At 44.4% G+C, this 24,174-nt stretch overlaps 1 protein-coding gene across 1 annotated transcript in view; it reads left to right on the top strand.

Moving 5' to 3' along the window:
• The window catches only part of odad2 (outer dynein arm docking complex subunit 2), a 336,903-nt gene that overhangs the window by 98,035 nt on the left and 214,694 nt on the right, over positions 1-24,174 (top strand). Inside the window, exons 11-13 of the mRNA XM_033016188.1 lie at positions 10,722-10,868; positions 16,162-16,371; positions 18,973-19,209. Coding sequence (XP_032872079.1) covers positions 10,722-10,868; positions 16,162-16,371; positions 18,973-19,209 — 594 coding nt within the window. The remainder of the gene's footprint in view (positions 1-10,721; positions 10,869-16,161; positions 16,372-18,972; positions 19,210-24,174) is intronic.

Raw genomic sequence — 24,174 nt, 5'->3', positions numbered from 1 at the left:
TGATCAGCCATGATCATATTGAATGGCGGTGCAGGCTCGAAGGGCCGAATGGCCTACTCCTGCACCTATTTTCTACGTTTCTATGTTTCTATGTATACCTTTCCTTCACATTGGACCGCCCAAAGTGTAACAGATCACACTAGCTCGGGTTAAACTCCATCTGCTATTTCTTCACCCATGTCTGTAGTCAGGGCTGCCAACTCTCACGCTTTGAGCGTGACACTCACGCATTTCAGCTAATTCTCACGCCCTCACGCTGAAGACAGAATTCTCACGCTGTCTTCAGTCCCTGCACAGCAAAGATCCTATAGCAGAGCTATAGGATCTTTGCTGCACAGTTTGTCTCTTTGCGCCGCATGACAGCGATCTGCACGAATTGGGGAAGCGCGTCGGTCCCGGGCAGCGGGTGTCAGCGCTTTTGTGCGCCGTCTGTGAGCGCTGCGCTTCGGGTGGCCGCGGCAACCTCGCTCCCTCCCTCCCTCCTGCCCTTCAACTCACACGGCAGCGCCAACGCCGCCAATCCACGCTACACCGTGCCCGCTAGACTCCCCATTGGGCGGCCGGGGTAAGAGAGGGAGGGGAGAAAGAGAGAGAGAGAAAGAAAAAAAGGGAGGGATGGAGGCAAAGAGAGACGGGGAGGGAATGTAGAAAGGGGATGAAGGAAGGAAAGGAGAAAGGGGAGAAAGAGGAAGCGTGAGGAAAAAGAGGGAGGGTGAGGAAAGAGAGGGAGGGGAGGAAAGAGAGGGAGGGGGAGGAAGGAGGGAGGAGGGAGGAAGGGGAGGAAAGAGGGAGGGAGGGGGAGGATGGGGGAATGAAAGGTGTGTGTGTCTGTTTCCCTATGTGTGTCTCCTTGTGTGTGTGTGTGTGCCTCCCTGTGTGTCTCCCTGTGTGTGTGTGTGTGCGTGTCTCTGTGTGTCTCCCTGTGTGTGTGTGTGTGTCTCCCCGTGTGTGTGTGTGTCTCCCTGTGTGTGTGTGTGTGTGTATCCCTGTGTGTGTGTGTGTGTGTGTGTGTGTGTCCCTGTGTCCCTGTGTGTGTGTGTGTGTCTGTCTGTGTCTCCCTGTGTGTGTGTGTGTATCCCTGTGTGTGTGTGTGTGTCTCCCCGTGTGTGTGTCTGTCTGTCTCCCCGTGTGTGTGGCTGTCTGTCTTCCCGTGTGTGTGGCTGTCTGTCTTCCTGTGTGTGTGTGTGTGTGTGTGTGTGAGTGTGTGTGTGTGTGTGTGTGTGTGTGTGTTTGTGTGTCTGTCTCCCTGTGTGTGTGTCTGTTTCCCTGTGTGTGTCTGTTTCCCTGTGTGTGTGTGTGTTGTGTGTGTGTGTGTGTGTGTGTGTGTCTGTGTGTGTGTGTGTGTGTGTGCGTGTGTGTGTGTGTCTCTCCCTGTGTGTGTGTGTGTGTCTGTCTCCCTGTGTGTGTGTGTGTGTGTGTGTGTGTGTGTCTTCCTTTGTGTATGTGTCTCCCTGTGCATCTGTTGTCACATCCTGGCCTTAGACAGGGCTGCCAACTGTCACGCTTTGAGCGTGAGAGTCACGCATTTCAGCCAATTCTCACGCTGATGACAGAATTCTCACGCTGATGACAGAATTCTCACTGTCTTCAGTCCCTGCACAGTGTCTTTTTGCGCCACATCACAACGATCTGTGCAATCTGGGGAAGCGCGTCAGTTGGCGGCTGTGAGTGACGTCCCATCTCTTCTCTTCTCTTTTCTTTCTTGGTTGGGTGTGCAGCCGCCGACAACATGAAGCTGCCGGAGATAAAACTAACCAGGTGAATCGGTTGTAAAACATAGGGAGGACCACAATGAGGCCAAACATCTAGGACAGGGTTCGGCAACCTACGGCACACGGGCTGAATCCGGCCCGTAACCCGAAAAAACAAGTTTTTTTTCAATTCGTTTTCGCAGGGTCGGGGCAGGCGAGCCGACCTGAGAACTGTAGCCAGTCCCTGGGACGCGAGCTGATCTGGGAACGGCAGCCAGTCCCTGGGCACGCAGAATGCCAACTTGATCATTATGGACAAATTGGGCCAGCCACGTACATGTTGTACAACTCTGACTCTATGAAGATCTGAATGGGCTTAGAATCACCATTTAAGCAAAATTGCCCCCACTTTACCCATTTTGATTCTTGAGATTAATATCCCTTTGCTCTGTTAACTGCGTTAAAGTACTTATGAGGTCGAGTCAGGAAAGGGAACATGTTATTTCTTTTTAGTTTGCTTTAATTTGTTAGCTGATTGTTTGTTGAGTGCCATCATTTCTGAAATGGCCTTAAAGTAACTTAACTGTTATAAAGTAGTAATAAGAGATTTTTGTCCAAACAATTGGAACTTGCATGAAATATTTGCATTATTAGCAGGGCTGCCAACTCTCACGCATTGAGCGTGAGACTCACGCATTTCACATAATTCTCAGGCTCTCACGCTGATCACAAAATTTCTTACGCTCAAATATCTGTGGGTGCTGAAAGTTCAAGATAAAGCAAAAATTGTTTTAGAGGTGAGTAAAAACCATGAGGGGAATATCAGGTGAATGCATAGTCTTTTTCCCAGGATATGTGATTCAAGCACTAGAGGGGATTGGTTTAAAGCAGGGCTGTCAAACCCATGGGATGATTTTGGGAGGAAAAAAAGTAGTTTAGTTTCTCCCATGCAGATGGTGTGATAGGTGAGACACGGCGGCGGTGGTCCCAGCACCAACCCCCCTCCCCCTTCCCCCCTGAGGCACGGCACACACCTCCCACCCTCACCTCCGACGGCTCTATGTCCGTCGACCGCTCTGTCCACACCCCATGGAGTTTTAACCCCAGCCCGGAATCAGGAGCGGACCGGGTGAGTTGGTGCTAACCTACTATGGGAGGGGGAACACCCCCTCCCACACCCTCCCCCCCTCGGTCGCTACGCTCCCTCGCAATTTCTCACTCTCAACTCTCACCCAATGTTGGCAGCCCTGCTGTAGTTGATCTGAATCCCACTGTATATTTGACAGTCCTCACTCTCTGCAACTCCAGCAATTTTGATGTTGCCTGCAAAGTTAATGACAAACATATCAACATTTATGTCAAAGTCATTTATATCCATTACAATTAATGGAGGTCCTTGCACAGCAATGGCTGCCTCGCCAACAGTATGTCTCATCCTTTCCCTTCTTTGTTGTTTTTTAGTATGTCTTGAATTATGTTTTAGTGTCCTTTAGCTTGTTTTATGGGGTGGAAGATTGCAACCTTCACGTGGTCCGCCCTGTTTCGATAAATGCAATCAACCCGGCATGCACAATCAAATAAGATCAAATAGAAACATAGAAAATAGGTGCAGGAGGAGGCCATTCGGCCCTTTGAGCCAGCACCGCTATTCATTGTGATCATGGCTGATCATCCCCAATCAATAACCCGTGCCTGCCTTCTCCCCATATCCCCCCTCATAAGATATCCCCTCATCCTTCTAAACTCCAGTGAATACAAGCCTAGTCTTTTCAATCTTTCCTCATATGACAGTCCCGTCATCCCAGGGATCAATCTCGTGAACCTACGCTGCACTGCCTCAATCACAAGGATGTCCTTCCTCAAATTAGGAGACCAAAACTGCACACAATATTCCAGATGTGGTCTTACCAGAGCCCTATACAACTGCAGAAGAACCTCTTTACTCCTTTACTGAAATCCTCTTGTTATGAAGGCCAACATTCAATTAGCTTTCTTCACTGCCTGCTGTACCTGTACGCCAACTTTCAGTGACTGGTGTACAAGGACACCCAGGTCTCTCTGTACCTCCCCCTTACCTAACCTAACCCCATTGAGATAATAATCTGCTTCCTTGTTTTTGCCGCCAAAGTGGATAACCTCACATTTATCTATATTATACTGCAAATAGAACAAGTTGTCCTACAACTTTAGGCTGTGCACGCCATACGCAAGAAGAAGAAGCTTGTTTTATGTGGGGGGTGGGTGGGTAAACTTTTTTAAATCTCTTACCTCGACGGAGATGCGATTTTATTCACGTAACCTATCTCCGTCCGCACTGCGGCCTAACATCGTGGAGTTGGCGGCCTCTGCTGGGGACCAACTTCAACCGCGGGAGCCTGCGGACTTTAACATCGTGGAGCTCGCGGCCCTGGTTAGAGACCGACTTCGGGAGCTCCGAGCCGCAGGAACTTCGACCGCCCGACGAGGGAGCTTTGATCACCCTGACGCAGGAGCGTTGATTGCCCGAACACGGGGGCTTCGATCACCCCGACTGCGGATGGTTCGACTGCTCCGACCACGAGAGAATAAAGAGGAAGAAGATTAGACTTTATTGCCTTCCATCGCAGTGAGGAATGTGGGGAATCCACTGTGGTGGATCTTTATGTTAACTTTTATGTAGATGTGTGTCTTTTGATTTTTTTTTAGTATGGCTGTATGGTGATTCGAGTGTCACCATACCTTAATTGGAACATGTGACAATAAATAAACCTTTGGACCTTTGAACTCCACTGGTCACAGATGTCCAGCCAGAATAATGTTTAAGAAGGAACTGCAGATACGGGGAAATCGAAGGTAGACCAAAATGCTGGAGATACTCTGTGGGTGAGGCAGCATCTATGGAGCAAAGGAAATAGGCAACGTTTTGGGTCGAGACCCTTCTTCAGACCGATCGGAAATAGGCCACGTTCAGACTGAAGAAGGGTCTCGACCCGAAACGTTGCCTATTTCCTTCGCTCCACAGATGCTGTCTCACCCACTGAGTTTCTCCAACATTTTTGTCTACCACCAGCCAGAATAATGCCCTTTCACCACAACCCTCTGTTTTCTATCAGTTCTGTATCCATACAGCCAAGACACTGTAAATCCCATGAACCTTAGACATTGCAGACAATTCTTTCACTCTCACTGGTAGTAAAACAACCCATCAGTAGGTAAGTGCCAGTGAAAGGTTTTGCCTGCCAGTATTGTACATGCATCCTATCTATACATAACAAAAACTCTGATCTTGTTATCTTTCGGTTTGGTGGTCATTCTATTTGCGCAAAAACAGTTTGCGATAGCTCTACGATTTTTCACCAGTTCTCTCACCGTTCTCATGCGCTGCGATTGCACCGTTAAGTTCCGATTGGTTAAATGTCATAAAATTAGCGAGGTTTCAAAATCTTAAAAACCACACGTGTGCAGATCGATCTCTTCTCCTGCCTTCCAGCGCCGCGCGGATTAGTTTCTTCCCGTCACTTCCCGGGACGGTCCGCCCCTTCCTGCGCCATTGCATCTTTACTAGACCTGAGGATTACCGACGGAGGTTTCCAACCAGACTTTCGGACAGGACCCTGAAGCAGCCCCGCCCCAAGCAGCCCCGCCCCAAGCAGTAGCCCAGCCTCAAGCAGCAGCCCAGCGTTAGAGACCCGACCCTGCCCAGCCCAGAGTCGGAGACCCAGCCCAGCCCGGATTCGGAAATGTCGCCAAACAACAAACTCTGATCCTGGCAGAGGAGAACGACCAGCGCCCGCTGTGAGTCCCCATCGCACTGCCAATTCCAGCCACTACCCCTCTGGTCCCCCTCGCTGGTTCCTCCCCTGTGATGCCCCCCTCTCCTCCCCGTCTCTTTTCTCCAAGCCCACTCCCCCCCCCACACACCCCTCTCCCCCACAACTCCCCCACGCCCACACACCCCTCTCCGCCCACACACCCCCCTTGCCCACACACCCCTCCCCCCCACAAGCCCCCTTGCCCACACACACACCCCCTCCCACACACACACCCCCCGCCCACACACACCCCACCCCGCCCACACATACCCACTCTCCCCCCACACACACCCCCCACACACACCCCTCCCACACACCCACTCTCTCCCCCACACACACCCCCACATACCTCCCCCACACACCCCTCTCCCCCCACAACTCCCCCCCCGCCCACACACCACTCTCCCCCCACACCCCCCTCCCACATCCCTCCGCTCCACACACCTCCCGCCCTCATACACACCTCCCCTCCCCCACAACACACACCCCCGCCACACACCCCGCTCTCCCACACACCCCCTCCCCCCCACACCACCTTCTCCACGCCGTCCTACACCTCCCCATCCACACACACACACCCCTCCTCCCCTCCCCTTCCCACCCCACACACCCCCACCACACACCCCCCCACCACACACCCCACCACACACCCCACTTCCCTCCCCCCCCCCCTCCCTTCCCACACATGAAGAGGAGGGATAGGGAGTGTTTGGGGATGAGGGGAAATAGAAATATAGAAAATAGGTGCAGGAGTAGGCCATTCGGCCCTTCGAGCCTGCACCGCCATTCAATATGATCATGGCTGATCATCCAACTCAGTATCCTGTACCTGCCTTCTCTCCATACCCCCTGATCCCTTTAGCCACAAGGGCCACATCTAACTCCCTCTTAAATATAGCCAATGAACTGGCTTCAACTACCTTCAGTGGCAGAGAATTCCAGAGATTCACCACTCTTTGTGTGAAAAAAGTTTTCCTCATCTTGGTCCTAAAAGATTTCCCCCTTATCCTTAAACTGTGACCCCTTGTTCTGGACTTCCCCAATGATTGATGGCAAGGCTCTTAACAGCATTGATGTGAAGAGGGATCTTGGGATCCTGGTCCGTAACTCCCTGAAAGTAGCAACACAGGTAGATACAGATGTAAAGAAGGCATATGATATGCTTGCGTTCATTGGTCTTATTGAGTATAAGAATCACTAAGTCATGATGCTGCTCTACAAGACTAGTTAGGCCAGATTTGGAGTATGTAGTGCAGTTGTGGTTGCCCTATGATAATTTGGAGAGGATGCAGAAGAGGCTTACCAGAACACCGCTTGGATTAACTGCAATGAGAGGTTGGACAAACTTAGATCGTTTTCTCTTGAATGCCAGAGGCTGAGGCAAACCTGATAGAAGTAAATACCACTCGTCTAATTGGGACTCTTTGGGTCCCAGCATCACATGGGAGGGCTGGTCCCCAAACTCAATATTCCTCCTCTCCACCAATTCCAATATTGTTGGCCAGTGGGGGGGGAGGGGCGGAGGGCTTTCTCGAGTGCTAATATGGGTGATGTGGGCTGAAAGGACTGGTTTCCAGAGGGCTAGTATGGGCATTGTGGGCCGAATGGATTCTTGGGCTGGCGGCTCAGTCACTCAAGCCTGTTGTGCTGGCAGCTCACTCACGGCTGGTGGGCTGGTGGGCTGGCAGTTGACTCACGGCTATTCCTTGAAATTCCATTTCAAGCAGGGTGCAAGGCCACCAAAATCAAGTGCAGTTTCTTACCACTTCAAGCAGGGTGCAAGGCCACCAAATTCAAGTGCAGTTTCATACCTTTTCAAGCAGGGTGCAAGGCCACTAAAGACAGCGAGTCGTGACCTCTCCCTCCTCCATCTTGCAGAGACTGAGCCACGCCCACACTTCTGGGTTTTATAGTCCCTCCGCCCATCCCACCAGAAGGGGCGTGGCCTTCATGCCGTAATTGACAGGAGAGAGAATCTTAAACATTTTTTAAACACTAATAACTCTTATTTTTCATCGATTGTAAAAATCCTCGACACCTGATGAACGGAGGGGGACTCTCTGAGTAAGATGGCCAAAAATCACAGCCATACTTGGAGGCATTTTTTCTAAAATCAATATAAAGCTCAAACAGGAAGTAGTCAAGATTAGACTTTCAATTATATAGAAGGCCAGGCAACTTTAATTGGGCAAGGCAACTTTAATTAGGCAAGGCAACTTTAATTAGGCTACACAGCTTTAGCATTTCCAAACCATAGGCAACACAGCTTTAGCATTTCCAAACCAAAGGCAACACAGTTTTAGCATTTCCAAACCAAAGGCAACACAGCTTTACCATTTCCAATCCAAATGCAACACGGCTTTAGCATTTCCAAACGAAAGGCAACACAGCTTTAGCATTTCCAAAACAAAGGTAACACAGCTTTAGCATTTCCAAACTATATTTTCAAACCACATTAAGGGCATTGACAGGTCAGTAAAACCACTCAGTTTAGTAGACATGTATTTAGTCTTATTCACAGCTCAGACTGAGAGACGTGCCCCTCTCGCTCCCCCATCTTGCAGAGACTGACTGAGGCACTCAACACTTCCGGTTTTCATTGTCCCTCCGGAAGGGGCGTGGCCTTCAGGAGAGAGAATCTCAACATTTTTTAAACACTAATAACTTTTATTTTTCATCGATGGGAAAAATCCTCTTGTCCTGCGCAGCGGAGGTGGACTCTGAGTAAGATGGCCATAAATCACAGCGTTTTTTCTAAAATCAATATACAGAACAACAGGAAGTGGTCAAGATCAGACTATTAGTAATATAGATAGATAATACAGCGTAGACAGGCTATTTTCCTGATGGCTAAACTTATTATCTTGTTATATTCTGTGTCAATGACAGAATAACTAGCACTTTGAATTTCTTTTAACATCTTTTTTAATGCAGAGAAATGCAGATAGACCTTTACTTACAAAATGGAAAGCGTTGTAGTTAAATCTGCACTTAATTAGACCATAACACGCGATTGTTCTTATGCCAGAAGATTTATTTTAGGCTTGGATATCGTGTTTCAAAAGGTCTAAATAATCTTAATACATTTTGGTTTATGTTGATATAGATTGAAAGCTTGAATACTTTTGGAAACATATACCGTTAAATGGCACAAATTAGATTATTAAAGAGAACAAATATTTATTCCTTCCTCAATCAAGCAATTACATTCCAAACTTGTGTCTCTAAACACATTAATTACATTTTGTGTGGTTTCCTTTTAAAGTTTTTTTACCATGATCTCTGTATGTGCTTTTTAAATAAACAAATAGAAAATAGATTTTTCAGTTTTTCCTTTGATTTATAACTATTAACTCTAAAGTCCAAATCTGACTGTATTCTCCTCCTTATAATCTGCCATGGTGAAAGAGTAGAAAGCATATCTTGTCCGCATTTAAGTGCTGCTAAATAGTGTTTCAATTAAATACGAAGATGGGAACACATCTGTGTTTGGCTTTGACTGCAGGAAGACAGCAGAGTGCCTTTTTTGTTGGAATGCTACAGTTCATCATTTTAATATAATTGATAACATTATAACTTGAGAGCCACCTGCTTTCAATCCTTAGGGCTGTAAATAAGTACTGGTAAAAATCCAATTCTATCTACTTGACATAAAGCAACAATTTATTTTTCATTTGTTGATTCCTGACCAAATCCTACTGATGATTAGCCTTGGTATTAAATTATTTGGTTATGCTCTAATCGATCCACAATAACTATTATTTAAAATGAGAAAAATCATGGAGAATTCTGAGATCATGAGAATAAATTAAAAATCGTTCAATGTGTGAAACAATACATTAATTGGTTACTTTGCCTCATAATTGGTAATTAGGAAAGGAAAAGTAAATGATAGACATTTTGGTGCCAATATATCAAATAAATGTGATAGTGAATGTGATACTTTGCCCAAAGACAGAAAATTAAATTATTCAGGTCAGTGCCTCAAACAGGCAAAAAAAAAGCCTGAATGATCTTAATGGCTCCTTACGATATCGAAGACCATTGTTGACTTTCAGTTAAGTCTTTGCCATTGACCCCAATCCTTCCTGATCACTCGTGCTTTACTTACGTCTAACTATCAGTCACTTTTACCACCTCTTTTGATTGCCCACTTCAGTTTAATTACCTCCAGTTCACCATTCCACGCTACTCTTCACACCTGTCACCAATGTCTTTGTACTCCACACAAAGGCTGCTTGTGGCTGGGGAAATAAATACTGGTACTTTGCATGCAAGGTGTTTTGGGATATTAGAACAGAGAATATAAATCATAAAACATTATAGCACAAGAACAGGCCCTTTGGCCCACCAATGCCTGTGCTGAAAATAATGCCAAAACCAATTCTTATCTGCCTGCACATAATCAATGTCTCTCTATTTCCTGCATATCCATGTGTCTATTCAAAAGTCTCTTGAAAGCCACTATCACATCTGCCACAACAGCACATTCCAGGCAGTCACCACACTCTGTGCTTACAAAAAACCTGCCCCGTACATGTCCTTTAAACATTGCCCCTCTCACCTTAAAGCTATGTGCTCTCATATTTGATTTTTTCCACTTTGCGAAATGTTCTGACTACCCTGTCTATGCCTTTCATAATTTTGAATACATCTATCAGGTCTTTCCTCAAACTCTGGTGTTCTAGAGAAAACAATACAAGTCTGTCCAACCTCTCCTTGTTGCTAATACCCTCTAATATAATTCTGGTAAACCTCCACTGCACCTTTTCCAAATCCTCCACATCCATCCTGCAATGGGGCAACCAGAACTACACGCAACATTCCAAATGCAGCCTAACCAAATCCTATAAAGCTGCATCCATGACTTCCATGACTCAATGTCCCAACCTAAAAGCGCACGCAGACCATATGCCTGCTTTACCACTCTATCTACTTTATCTATCATATTCTAGAATAGAGGTTAAATGATGCTTAAGACTCAATATCATGTGCACTGAGGTCTACCCATTCCTACACAAGCTGCCTGCGTCATGTTACTTGCAAGAAGAAAGTTAGCAGAAGCTTTAAGTGTTTTGAAAGTTTTATCGATCTTAAAATACCGTTTCAAATATACCAACGTTTGTCTTTTACAAGTTAAAAAATGTACTTTTATTTGCTTAAACAACAATTGAAATAATATACGTTATTTTGTTATTCTCACACAATTTGCATAATTTTCTTCACACTGTGATTTCAGGGTGGCAACCAAACAGCTACTGTTATTGCCTTATGCTCAATGAGAGACTTTAATTTGTCCAGTGAGACATGCCAGTTGGCCATTCGAGATGTGGGTGGTCTTGAAGTTCTGGTTAACTTGTTAGATACAGAAGACATCAAATGCAAGGTAATTCAGACTTTACAGTTATATAGTTGCAATATGATTTTTTTGACATCAGGATGTTGATTGTTCTTTGTTTAACATAGATTCATAGAGTACAGAAACAGGATCTTCGGCCCAACTCGTTCATGCCAACCAAAATGCTCCATCTAACATCTGCCCATGTTTGGTCCATATCCCTCAAATCATTCCTATCCATGCAGATATCCAAATGTTTTAAAAATGTTTTTAACCTGCCTCAACTACATGCTTCAGCAACTTGTTCCATATCCCCACCACACTCTGTGTGAAAAAGTTGCCCCCCCAGATTCCTATTAAATCTTTCCACTTATTTTCAATCTATGCCACCCAATTCTTGAGTCCCCCATGCTGGGAACAAGCCCATATGCATTCATCCATCTATTCCCCTCAAGATTCTATACACCCCTTATTCCTCCAAGGAATAAAGTCTTAGTGTGGCCAATCTCTCCCTTTCCCTCAAGCCCTCAAGTCTAGGCAACATCCTCATAATTGTCTCTCAACTCTTTCGAGCTTAATCATAAGGTTATAAGTGATAGTAGTAGTATAAGGCCATTTGGCCCATCTACTCCACCATTCAATCATGGCAGATCTATCTCTCCCTCCTAACCCCATTCTCCTGCCTTCTTCCCATAAACTCTGACACCCATACTAACCAAGAATCTATCCATCTCTGCCTTAAATATATCCACTGACTTTGCCTCCACAGTCTTGGGTGGCAAAGGATTCCACAGATTCACTACCATCTTTCCAATAGCAGGTTGTCCAATACCCCAACTCTATCTTGTACAACTGTAACACAACATCCAAGTTTTTATACTCATATCCATGACTAATGGTCAGCATGCCAGAGGTCTTCTTTACCACCCAATCATAGAAACATAGAAAATAGGTGCAGGAGTAGGCCATTCGGCTCTTCGAGCCTGCACCGCCATTAAATATGATCATGGCTGATCATCCAACTCAGTATCCTGTACCTGCCTTCTCTCCATACCCCCTGATCCCTTTAGCAATCGACCTGTGACACCACTTTCTGTGAACTATATACTTGTACTCCTATATCTCGCTACTTTACAACATTCCCCAAGGCCTTGACTTACTAAAATGCAACCCCTCACACTTACCTGAATTATACTCCATTTGCCATTCCTCGGCATACTTGCCCAGCTGATCAAGCTCCTGCTGTTATTCTTGATAACCATCATCACTGTCTAAGATATTACCTATTTTAATGTCATCTGCAAACTTATAAATCATACTTTGTACAACCTCATCCAAATCATCGATATGGATAACAAATAACAAGGGGTTCAGCCTCAATCCATGAGGCAAACCAGCAGTCACAGCCCTTCTGTCCAAAAAACAACTTTCCACTACCATCCTCTACTTCCTTCCATTAAGCCAATTCTGTCGGGAAGAACTGCAGATGCTGGTTTCAATCGAAGGTAGACACAAAATGCTGGAGTAACTCAGCGGGTCAGGCAGCATCTCTGGAGGGAAGGAATGGAGAGACCCTTCAGAGGGTCTCGACCCGAAATGTCACCCATGCCTTCTCTCCAGAGATGCTGCCTGACCCACTGAGTTACTCCAACATTTTGTGTAAACCAATTCTGTATCCACTTGACACACCCTCATTGAGTGATACAGCATGGAAACAGACCCTTCGGCCCACCTTGCCCACACTGGGCAATATGTCCCAACTAGGCCAATACTTGTCCCACCTGCCCGCATTTGGCCCATATCCCTCCAAATCTGTCCTATCCATGTATCCGTCTAACTGTTTCTTAAATATTGGAATAATCCCTGCCACAACTACCTCCTCTGGAAGCTTGTCCCATACACCCACAACTCTTTATATGAAAAAGTTGTCCCTCAGCCCATGTTAAACTTCCCAAAATGCAACACCTCACATTTCTCTGTATTAAACTCCATCAACCATTCCTCAACCCACCTAACCAATCGTTCAAGATCCTGTTACAATATTTCACAACCATCTTCATTATCTGCAAAGCCACCCACTTTTGTATCATCTGCAAACTTGCTAGTCTTGCCATGTATTTTCTAATCCAAATCATTGATTATAGATGACAAACAGTAACGGGCCTAGCACCGAATCCTGAGGCACCGGCCTCCAGTCCGAGAAGCAACCTTCCACCATTACCCTCTGCTTCCTTCAATCTGTCCAGCTTTCTGGCCATTCAGCTATCTCTCCTTGGATCCCATACAATCTAACCTTCCATGTGGAGGCCTGTTGAATGCTTTGCTGAAGTCCATATATACAACGTCCACAGCTCTGCCCTCATCAACCTTTTTGGTCACGTCTTCAAAAAAAGCCTCCCTATATCTCATTCAATCTAACCTTCCATAACAGCCTAACAAGTGGAATCTTATCTAAAGCCTTGTTGAAGTCCATATGGATCATGTCTATGGCCATGCCCTCATCAACCTTCTTGGTAATCAAAGGTAGACAAAAGTGCTGGAGAAACTCAGCGGGTGCAGCAGCATCTATGGAGCGAAGGAAATAGGCAACGTTTCTGGCTGAAACCCTTCTTCAGACTGATGTAGTTTGTGAGACATAATCTCCCATGCACAAACCCATGTTGACTATTCCTAATCAAACATTGTACATGTATATCTTATTCCACAGAGTCCTCTCCTGTAACATACTTACCACAGATGTAAGGCTTACAGGTATGTAGTCCCCAAGATTGTCTTTGAAGATTTTCTTAAATAGAGGCACAACTTTAACTACTCTCCCGTCTTCTGGCACCTCAGCAATGACAGATGATATTAACCTGGAGAAGTGTGAGGTGTTGGAGGTCAGATGTAAGAGTAAAGTATACAGTTCTGGAGTATAAGGAACTGCAGGTGCTGAATTCTGGAACAAAAATAAATGCTGGAGGAACTTGGTGGGTCAGGCAGCATATGTGGAGGGAATGGATTTTTCGGGTTAATTAGTCTGAAGAAGATTCTGACCGACTGAGTTCCTCCAGAACATTATGTTTTGTCCTTAGGAGCATTGATATTTGCATGTATATAGCTCTCTGAAAATAGCAACACGTAGATAAAGTGGCAAAGATGGGTTATGGCATAGTTGCCTTTATCGATCAGGGCATTGAGTATAACATTTGGGGAGTTCATGTTGCTGCTTTATAAAACTGGTTAGGCCACATTTGGAATAGTGTGTACAGTTCTGGTCACCCCATTACAGGAAGACCATGGAGGAGTTGGAGAAAGTTAAAAGAGGTTTACCAAGATATTCATGCTGAAGAAGGGTAACAACCCAAAGAGTCGCATATTTATGATCTCCAGGGATGCTGCCTGACCTGCTGAGTTATTCCAACACTTTGTGTCTCTTTTTTAACCAAGATATTGCCTAGATTAGAGAGTATTACCGATAAAGAGAGGTATACATTGATTGTTGGTTTTCTTTTTCCTGGAGCATTGGGGCAACCTGATAGAGGTAGATAACATTATGGAGAGGTATACATAATAGTCAGAGTCTTTTTCCCAGGATAGAAATGTCACAGACAAGCAGTCATAGAGAAGCAGTTTGTTTTACACAGTGTGTGGTGGGTGTCTGGAGCATGCTGCTAGAGAGGTTTGGTTTGTTTTAGTTTAGTTTTGTTTTGTTTAGTGATACAGCGTGGAAACAGACTCTTCGGCCCACTGAGTCTGTACTGACCAGCGATCCCCATACACTAACACTATCCTGCACTCCAAGGACAATTTACAATTTTTTTACCAAAGTCAATTAACCTACAAACCTGCACATCTTTGGAGTGTGGGAGGAAACGGGCCCACCTCGAGAAAACCCACATGGCCACAGGGAGAGCGTACAAACCCCTTACGGACATTACCCGTAGTCAGGATCGAACACGTGTTTCTGGCACAGTAAGGCAGCGACTCTTCTGCTGCGTAACCGTGCCATCCCTTGGTGGTTGAAGCAGATATGATAGCAATGTTTAAGGAGCATTTAGGCAGACACATGAACATGCAGGGATTGGAGATTTGTGCTACGTGCTGTTTTTCTTACATCTGAATTTAAGTGCTGTGAATGGAAATAAAAAACAGCTGTTATTTTGCTTTTACCTGTTTTACTGTATCACACTGCTGATAACTTCCTCATTATTAATTGATGGTGATGATTGCTAGATTTGGGATTTATATTCCTCATAAGGAACATTCACATTGAGGCCATTTGATGATGTGGAATGAGCTGGCAAGTTTCAAGTAAAATTCAAGCTAAAATTCTGTGCTAGGCATTGATCATTTCTATCAAGAAAAATTCTAAACATGTGACCTTCGCATTCAGCGACATTACCATCACCGAGCCCCTCCCCATCGCTATGGGGTCACTATTTATTGCAATTTTAATAATCAAATTATTATTAAGAAAATGTGGCATGTTTCTAATGACTCATCAATTGCTACAGATGCACCATAGAAAGCATTCTATGATGATGCATCACCACTTGTTTTGACAACTACTCTGCCCAAGACTGCTAGAGATTGCAGAGAGTTGTGCATGCAGCCCAGACCCCCACACAAAGCAGCTACTCCCATCGGCTCCATCTACACTTCACATTGCCTCGAGAAACCAGCCAACATAATCAAGTACAAATTACATCTTGGTCATTCCCTCTTCACCCCTCTCTTGTCAGACAGAAGTTACAAAAACCTGAAAGCGCATTACCACTTGATTCAGCAACCATTTCTTCCTTTTTGGTATCAGACTTATTAAACGGTCTTCTCACAAGCTAAATTTGTACTCCTGATCTTCCAACCTATCTTATTGTGGCCCTTGCAATTTTTTTAATCTACACTTTTCGGTAGCTGAAACACTATATTCTGCATTCTGTATATATTCCCTTTGCACTACCTGATCTACTCATATATAGTATCATATGTCTGGATAGCACATAAACAGTTTCTCACTGCATCTTTGTATACATGACAATAATAATTAAAACAAAATAAACCAAAGAATCATTGAGAGCATTTTGTTGTCCCCTCTCAGTATACTTGCTTCTACCGTTGAAACTGTGACCCCTCAGTATCCCTTTATTGGGGTTGGAGGGGCAGGGAAGATCCATGGGTGGGGCTGGACAGAATTCAGTTCAATTTGATCAATATCTTCCAGACAGAACTCCCTCACTATTATACATGAAAGATGTTTCTATTCAAATAATAAAGAAAACATGACAAGTTAGTATATCTACAATTTTCTCTGCATTGTTTGCTTCAGTTCATGAAAATTAAAGATGACATTTGTATATAGGTTGGTTCTTTGAAGATCCTGAAAGAAATTAGTAAAAATCCACAAATTCGGCGATGCTTAGCAGATCTAGGTGGCATAGAGACTTTGGTGAACATTTTGGACTCCCCCAATAAAGATCTCAAATGTTTGGCAGCTGAAACTATTGCCAATATAGCCAAGTTCAACAAAGCAAGGCACACAGTCAGGCTTCATGCTGGAATTCAGCGTCTGGTAAGTAATCATTTTATCATAAATTTATAAACCTTACTCAGAACTATTTGGTTTGTCTCAACAACCTTTATTGTCCAGTCTGTTGACAACTGTGTTTTTTTGCAAAAATACCATAAATAGATGACAAGATACATTGTGGATGGGTCGATTGTAATCATGTAATGTCTTTGCACTTTGCACTGACTGGTTAGCACGTAACAAAAGTTTTTCACTGTACCCAAAGAGTACCCGACTCACATGTGGCAAAAAACTAACTAAACTAAGATAAATAGTTTGTGTACAATACTTGTATTTACACGGCATTTTAAAGTGTCCTTTGTATTTACATAGCACTTTAACATAGTCCCACATTTCTTTGCATAGCAGGAAACTAAGGGGAGAATTATAACGATGGAGCAACTTGCTCTATGTGAGTGAGAGTTTGGAGAAGCAATGAAAGCTTGCAAGAGTAGCTGTAGTTGGAGAGGATGTTAAGAAGTGAAGAGGGAAGTCTGAGCCATGTTGTAAGAAAAATTTAGTTCAAGCCACAACCATGGTCTTAAATCTAAACAAAGCAAACTACAAAGCTAGGACGCATGACTTGACTATGGTAAATAGGCAAACTACATTGAAAGGTATAACAATCAAGACAGAGGCGAAAAATTGAAGAATTACAACACATGTCACCACAAGCCGTATTTGTTATATTTGATCATAACAAATATATATCATTTTGAAGCTCAAAACCCAGACGTGCAAAATGTTCAAACCTTGTCTAACAAGCAAAATTAAACATAATATTAGATCAAGAAATAAGCTTACAATGTTGCCAAAGAAAGCAGTAAGCCATGGGTATGGGAAAAATAGTTTTAGTGCGGCTGTAATTGAATGTAAGGCACTCTCTGATGTTCAGTTTGAGTTCAACAAAAGTACTCTGATCCAGACCTCATCACATTTTTTATTCAGCCTGGGGATAATAGCTGGATGCTGGAGAAGAATTAGGAATGTATCTGGCCTTTATATCAAGTCAATATTTGACACTTTGGTGCAATGCAACCTTTGAAAAGCTGAAGTTAGTTAGAATCAAAAGGGAGAACCCTTCAGTGGCAGGGGTTTATTATATAAAGGAAGTTGGAATTGACTCCAGAAGAACAATAATTCAATGTGTTCCGGGTAGTATTCTGTCTAATCAATTTCAGCTGCATCATTGACATTATCTCCATCAGCAGGTCAGTAGTTGTTTGTTGATGATTTCACAGTGCTGAACTCTTTTATCATCGCTTCCAATAGTCTAGCAGTCTACAACTGGACCTGGGGTAATATCCAGGCCTGGCCAGTAATATTTATAACCAATTTGTCTCAGGATATGGCATCATCCTTTGACTTTAATAGTATCTTCATCGCAGTGCCCTTTCACAGTAAACACCTTGTACATTTTCATTGACCAAAATGCCAATAAGTCCATTTATATGTTAACCAGCAATGCAAGACTGTACCAAACTTGATGCTCTTTGAGAATGGTTTACTTACAAATCCATTAACTCTGCCACCTTCAAGCTAGAGTGTGATGAAATACTTTACTTAAGAATAAGGGGTAAGCCATTTAGAACCGAGATGAGGAAAAACCTTTTCACACAGAGAGTTGTGAGTCTGTGGAATTATCTGCCTCAGAAGGCGGTGGAGGTCGGTTCTCTAGATGCTTTCAAGAGAGAGTTAGGTAGAGCTCTTAAAGATAGCAGAGTCAGGGGATATGGGGGAAAGACAGGAACGGGGTACTGATTGTGGATGATCAACCATGATCACATTGAATGGCGGTGCTGATTCGGGGCCGAATGGCCCACTCCTGCACCTATTGTCTATTGTCTATTGTCCCCATTAGAAGGGTGCAACGGCAACATCAATAAATCATCTCATACCATCCAGAATATAACAGTCCACTGGGTCAATGAGCAGTGTCTGCAGTATTTACTATCATGCAACAACTCACTAAGATAACCTAAATGCACATCTACCATCAAAAAGGAAAATGGCAGCAATATCTAGAGAATACCATCGCCTCTAAATTTCCATCTAAATTTCACTTCAACCTAACATATACTTTATTCACTATTTCTTTACCGTTGCCGATCAGCATTGTGAAGTTGCATACCTAACACAATTGCAAAAGCACAAATGTATCAAGAACTAAGCAGTTTTTAAGAGAAATCTAACCATCTCTTTATTAAAAAGACGTAATAATCGCACTCTAACTAGCAACTTTCATGTCCTGACATCTTTTAAAAAAGTGTTATGATTCCAAGCTCCCTTGAGGCAGGGAAAGGAAGGTACCTCAGTTGCATGATCGTGGGTTCCTCTCAGATCTTCCGGCTGTTTCATTAATCATTTCCCCTGCATTTCTTAATCCTATTCTTTTCCCAAATATTTTTATTTTCTAATAAACCACTTCAGTAATTTAATTTTCTAGATGGTTTACAATTTTTATTTTTTTTATTTTGAAAATGTGTTAATGCCAATTGCATAAATGTAGTTAAATTCTATTAGGGATACACATATTTTCTACTGTTGCCCACATTCCACAAGTAAATTGAAAACAAAATGTATAAGTTTTCTTTTGTATTTCAGGTTGGTCTTTTGAACTGTGCTCCAATACTTTCAGCTCATCTAACTGAAGAGCAAAAGAAAGATATTGAAGTTGCACGTTGTGGTGCTCTTGCACTTTGGAGCTGCAGTAGAAGTAGAAAAAATAAGGAAGCAATCCGTAGATCTGGTGGTATTCCTCTGCTGGGATGCTTGTTGAAGTCTCCTCATGAAAATATGCTTATTCCAGTTGTTGGCACATTACAAGAATGTGCTTCAGAGGTAATAAGTGTCAATGTGATATTACAATTCCTTTGAAAATGTGCATGTTTGACTTTTTAATTCCATGTTTTGTTGCCATATGTCCAAAATAAATCAATTAAATGTCCTCTTAAACAGTAAATTGGTTGTAAAAATTAAACATCATTTGTTGTTTGAGAAATAGGAAAAATGGCCATATATATAAGGGAAAGAGGATGAAGTCCTGTAGAATTAATTTGGGGAATTAGACAGAAGAATAAAAAGCAGGACCATAGGTAATAATCTCTGGATTACTCCCAGTGCCATGTGCTGGCGAGGATAGAAATAGGAAGATAGGACAGATGAATGAGTTGGGGCAAGGATTCAGATTTTTAGATCATTGGGATCATTTCTGAGGCAGAGATGACCTGAGCAAAAGCGATGGGTTGCATCTGAACTGGAGGGGGACCAGTATCCTTGCAGGGAGGTTCACTCATGCTATACTAGTGAGGCGGGCGTGTGAGAACCAGAGTGGTAGGTCAGAAATTGGAAGGAGTGATGAGAAGGTGGAGGTTAGGACCAGTAAGCTTCAAAGTAAGGACACCATGGGGAGATGAGGTAATATAGTGACACTAATGGGCTGAAGTATGTTTATTTCTAAGCAAGGAGTATTGTGGAGAAATCAAATGAATTTAGGGCCTGGATTGATGCTTGGGACGATGATGTTGTGGCCATTCTGATTGGGAAGACTATCATGGTGGCACTCAGAGAAGACATACTGGAGGGTTTGTCTGCTGAGGTAGTATGGGTGAAGCTTAGAAATCAGAAAGGTGCAAATGCTCTAAAGGGGTTGCACTATAGGCGCCCCAGTAGGAAGCGGGAGATAAAGATATGTAGACAGATTACCGAAAGATGTGGGTGATTTTAACTTTCCCAATATTGACTGGGACTTGCTCAGTGCCAAAGGTTTAGACAAATCAGGAATTGTGAGGTGTATCCAAGCGGGTTTCTTATAACAGTATGTGGATAGTTCAACTTGAGAAGACAAATTGTTATTGGGGAAGTCTACACCTCATATGGGAATTTTACTTCGGAGTCACGTGAGTGACTACGTGAAGACCCCGCCAGCACGTATGCGCGACATAGCGTCTCACGCAGTGCAACAGCGACGGGCGGGGGAACGAGCTCTCCCGCAATAGAGTTTAAAACGGGACCTCCAGGTAAGTAAAACTTATTCTGAGGTCGTATTTTGTGAAACCCTTGTTGTGCTCTGTTTTGTAGACAACATGGACAAGGGCAGAAAAACAAAGAAGGTCACACCCCGTCCGACTGTGATGGCCCAGGAGGGTTCCAGCAGTGGGGGGCGACCGGTGGCACCTGGACCCCACTTGCTGCGGTCCACAGTCACCGACGCAATTTCTGTAGAGCCAAACCTAACGCCGCTAGCTGCTCAGCTCGAACTACAGCAGCGGGTTGGAGGCAAGGCAAAGCAGAAGTCGGTCCGGCCGGTAGACTCCGATGAGTCCGGTCCGGAAGACACGCCGCTCGAGAGCGGCAAAGGTGATCGCTTGTCCCGCATGGAGCGGTTGATGGAGCAAATGCTCCAGCGAGACTTGCTCCGGGAGCTGGGGCAAGCCCACCAAGGGAGTGCATACACACCCACAACAGTGCAATATCCAGCACTGTCCATCGCATCTCCCTCAGCAGAGGGGAGCGATGGCGACCAGGGCTGGGCTGGTCAAGAAGAGAGGTCCGTGGCCGAAGACAACAGCAGTATGCCGGGGGTGCAGGAACAGGAAGAGCTGCTGGGAGTGGTAAACCGCTACGCAGTAACACCGCGAGCGGGACAGCCGTTGCAGTCTAAACTGGCGGCCAGTATTGACTACCTGTCCTTCAACCCACTACAAGAACGGTAGTGAATGAGGCGTTGGACAGATACACGCACCCGGAGAATTGCATCTCACTCAATGTACTGGCCGTCAACAGCCAAATCTGGGGGTACATTGGGTTGGGCATACGTACCCAAGAGGTAAAACTCCAAAAAATTCTGAAGCTCCTGATGTCAGCCATTACATCCTATGCTCGTTCCGTGGATGGGGTCGAAATGACCGACAACCAGCAGGACACCCTGGCTCTACTGTGCAACACACAGTATGAGATTAACAGCCTGCGGAAAGATGCCATCAGACCTGCCCTCAATCCCAAATTTGCAGGGTTGTGCAAATCCACGACCTTACAACCTCAAATCCTGCTATTTGGAAAGGACCTGTCGAAACAGGTAAAAGATCTGGATGAGGAGTCGAAAGTGCTTGGACTCATGAGGGCAGGCCCCGGAACGAGCAAAACCACACAACCCAGATGGCAGCACCCCTACGCATCCACCAGTAGGTGTCAACATCATGGTACTGGTGAAAGCATGGGGCCTGCATATCATCCCCGGAGGTCTTTTTTAGGCCAGGGCCCAGAGCGGACTCCATGGAAGATGCGCCACCCCCTCACAGAAACACCTCGACCGACGAAGAACCTGAAACCCAAGAAATGAACACTACCGGTAACCATGGAGGTAGGTGGGTCTGGTTCCTTCCAGAACATAAAAGGTGCAGGGCATGTACTAACTGGGGGAAGGTTACACCTGTTTTTGGAAGCATGGAGGACTATCACTCTTGATAATTATATACTACAAAGTATTCAGGGATACAAAATTGAATTCACTCAAAAAAGTATGCCACCAGTTCAGCATCCCACCCCACAGGGAGTTTACCCTCTCACAAAGAGAAAAATACGAGGGACAGGCAGAACTGGTGAGATTACATACAAAAGGAGTCATAGAAAAAACAGAACATGACCCTTTGGAATTCGTATCAAATATCTTTACAAAAACCAAGAAAGATGGTGGATGTCGCATCATCATTGACTTGACGACACTGAATACTTTTGTCTAGTATATACATTTCAAAATGGAAACATTTGTTATTGCCAAACAATTGATTTCCAAAGGATACTTCATGGCATGCATCGATCTAAAAGATGCATACTATTCAGTACCCATTCATAAGGATCATCATAGATACCTAAAGTTTAACTGGATGGGGCAACGATGGCAGTGTAAAGCGTTGCTAAATGGCCTAACATCAGCCTCAAGATTATTTACCAAGATATTAAAACCAGCCTTGGCAATACTAAGAAAACAAAAACATATTGTCATGGTGTATCTTGATGACATTTTAATAGTGGGCAAAACCCTGGAATTAGCTAAATCAGCAGTATTAGCTACTAAACAATTGTTTGAAACTCTGGGGTTTGTTATCCATCCAGATAAATCTAAGTTGACACCATCCACAACTATGGACTATCTGGGATTCACAATTAACTCAGTCCACATGTCTGTAACATTGCCAAAAGAGAAAGCAGCAGAATTGGTACAAGCCTGCAACAAATTGATGGTTACCAATCAACCAACTATTCGACAGGTGGCAAGAGTAATTGGGATATTAGTAGCAGCATTTCCAGCTACCCAGCTTGGACCTTTGCATTACCAAAACTTACAAAGAGCAAAGGTGCAAGCACTAAAACAACATAAGGGTCATTTCGATCGACCCATGAAATTACCAGCCAAAGCAATATCAGAATTACATTGGTGGAAAATAAATATTTGGCATAGTTCCAGCCCCATCATTATCAATAACCCAACAATCACGATACAAACGGATGCTAGTGCTCAAGGCTGGGGAGCAACTAACACTATATCTAGTACTGGTGGTAGATGGAATCACTACTACAGACACTGGGTATAAATTATTTAGAAATGTTGGGTGCGTTTTATGGGCTAAAAGCTTACTGTTCAGTTATGCACCATTTGCATGTCCGCCTACAAATTGACAATACCACAGTGGTGGCCTATATTAACCATATGGGCGGAATAAAATCGATATCATGTGACAATCAGGTCAACACAATTTGGCAATGGTGTGTCAACAGACATATTTGGCTATCAGCAACTTACCTACCAGGTAAGCTTAATACCGTGGCAGACACCAGGTCACGAAAATTCAATGACAACACCGAATGGATGTTGAACCCCAAAGTATTTGCTAATATTACAAAGCGATATGGAACACCAGATATCGATCTCTTCGCATCCCGACTGAATCACCAGTTATCAACATATGTCGCTTGGGAACCAGACCCTGAGGCAGCAGCGATGGACACGTTCTCGCTGAATTGGGGAAAATTGTTTTTCTATGCCTTTCCTCCCTTCTGCCTCATCAGTCGGGTCCTAAGCAAAATACAAATGGACTCAGCTTCAGGTATTTTGGTAGTACCCGACTGGCCTACACAGCCATGGTTCCCTGTGGTCCTTGATATGGTCACGGAACCACCCATGACCATTCCCAAAAGACCAGATCTGTTGGCCCACCCTGTCACGGGCGAGAGCCATCCGTGCCATGACAGAATAAATCTGTTGGGTTGCAGAATTTAAAAAGACCACTATTGGGTCTGGGATTATCAAACAGGACCATGGACATGATGACGGCATCTTACCGACAGTCCACCAAGAAACAATACCTCTCCAGCATCAGGAAATGGGAAGCATACTGCTCGAGGACTGGGGCGACATATAGAACAGCGGCGATAACGAACGTACTGGAGTTCCTGTCCAGCCTTCACTACGATGAAGGTCTGAGTTACAGTACAATTAATTGTGCTAGGAGTGCTCTGTCAGCCTATCTATGGCAGGCACCGGGACAACAGTCCATAGGATCACATCTGCTGGTGGCCAAACTAATGAAAGGTATTTTTAATACCAACCCCCCCCTAGACCAAGGTACACCCAGATCTGGGACGTCAGTGTCGTCCTGTCATTTCTAAGGGGATGGTCACCAGCCAGATCACTGACTCTGGAACAGCTCACCCTGAAAACGGTAATGCTGATGGCTTTAGTCTCAGCCCAAAGGGTCCAGTCCCTACACCATCTAAGACTGGACAACATGGTCATATCAGCTGACC

The sequence above is a fragment of the Amblyraja radiata genome, chromosome 2, assembly GCF_010909765.2.
Source record: "Amblyraja radiata isolate CabotCenter1 chromosome 2, sAmbRad1.1.pri, whole genome shotgun sequence".
NCBI lineage: Eukaryota > Metazoa > Chordata > Chondrichthyes > Rajiformes > Rajidae > Amblyraja > Amblyraja radiata.
The sequence above is the reverse complement of the archived record's forward strand: the minus strand, read 5'-3'. Positions and strand labels throughout refer to the sequence as shown.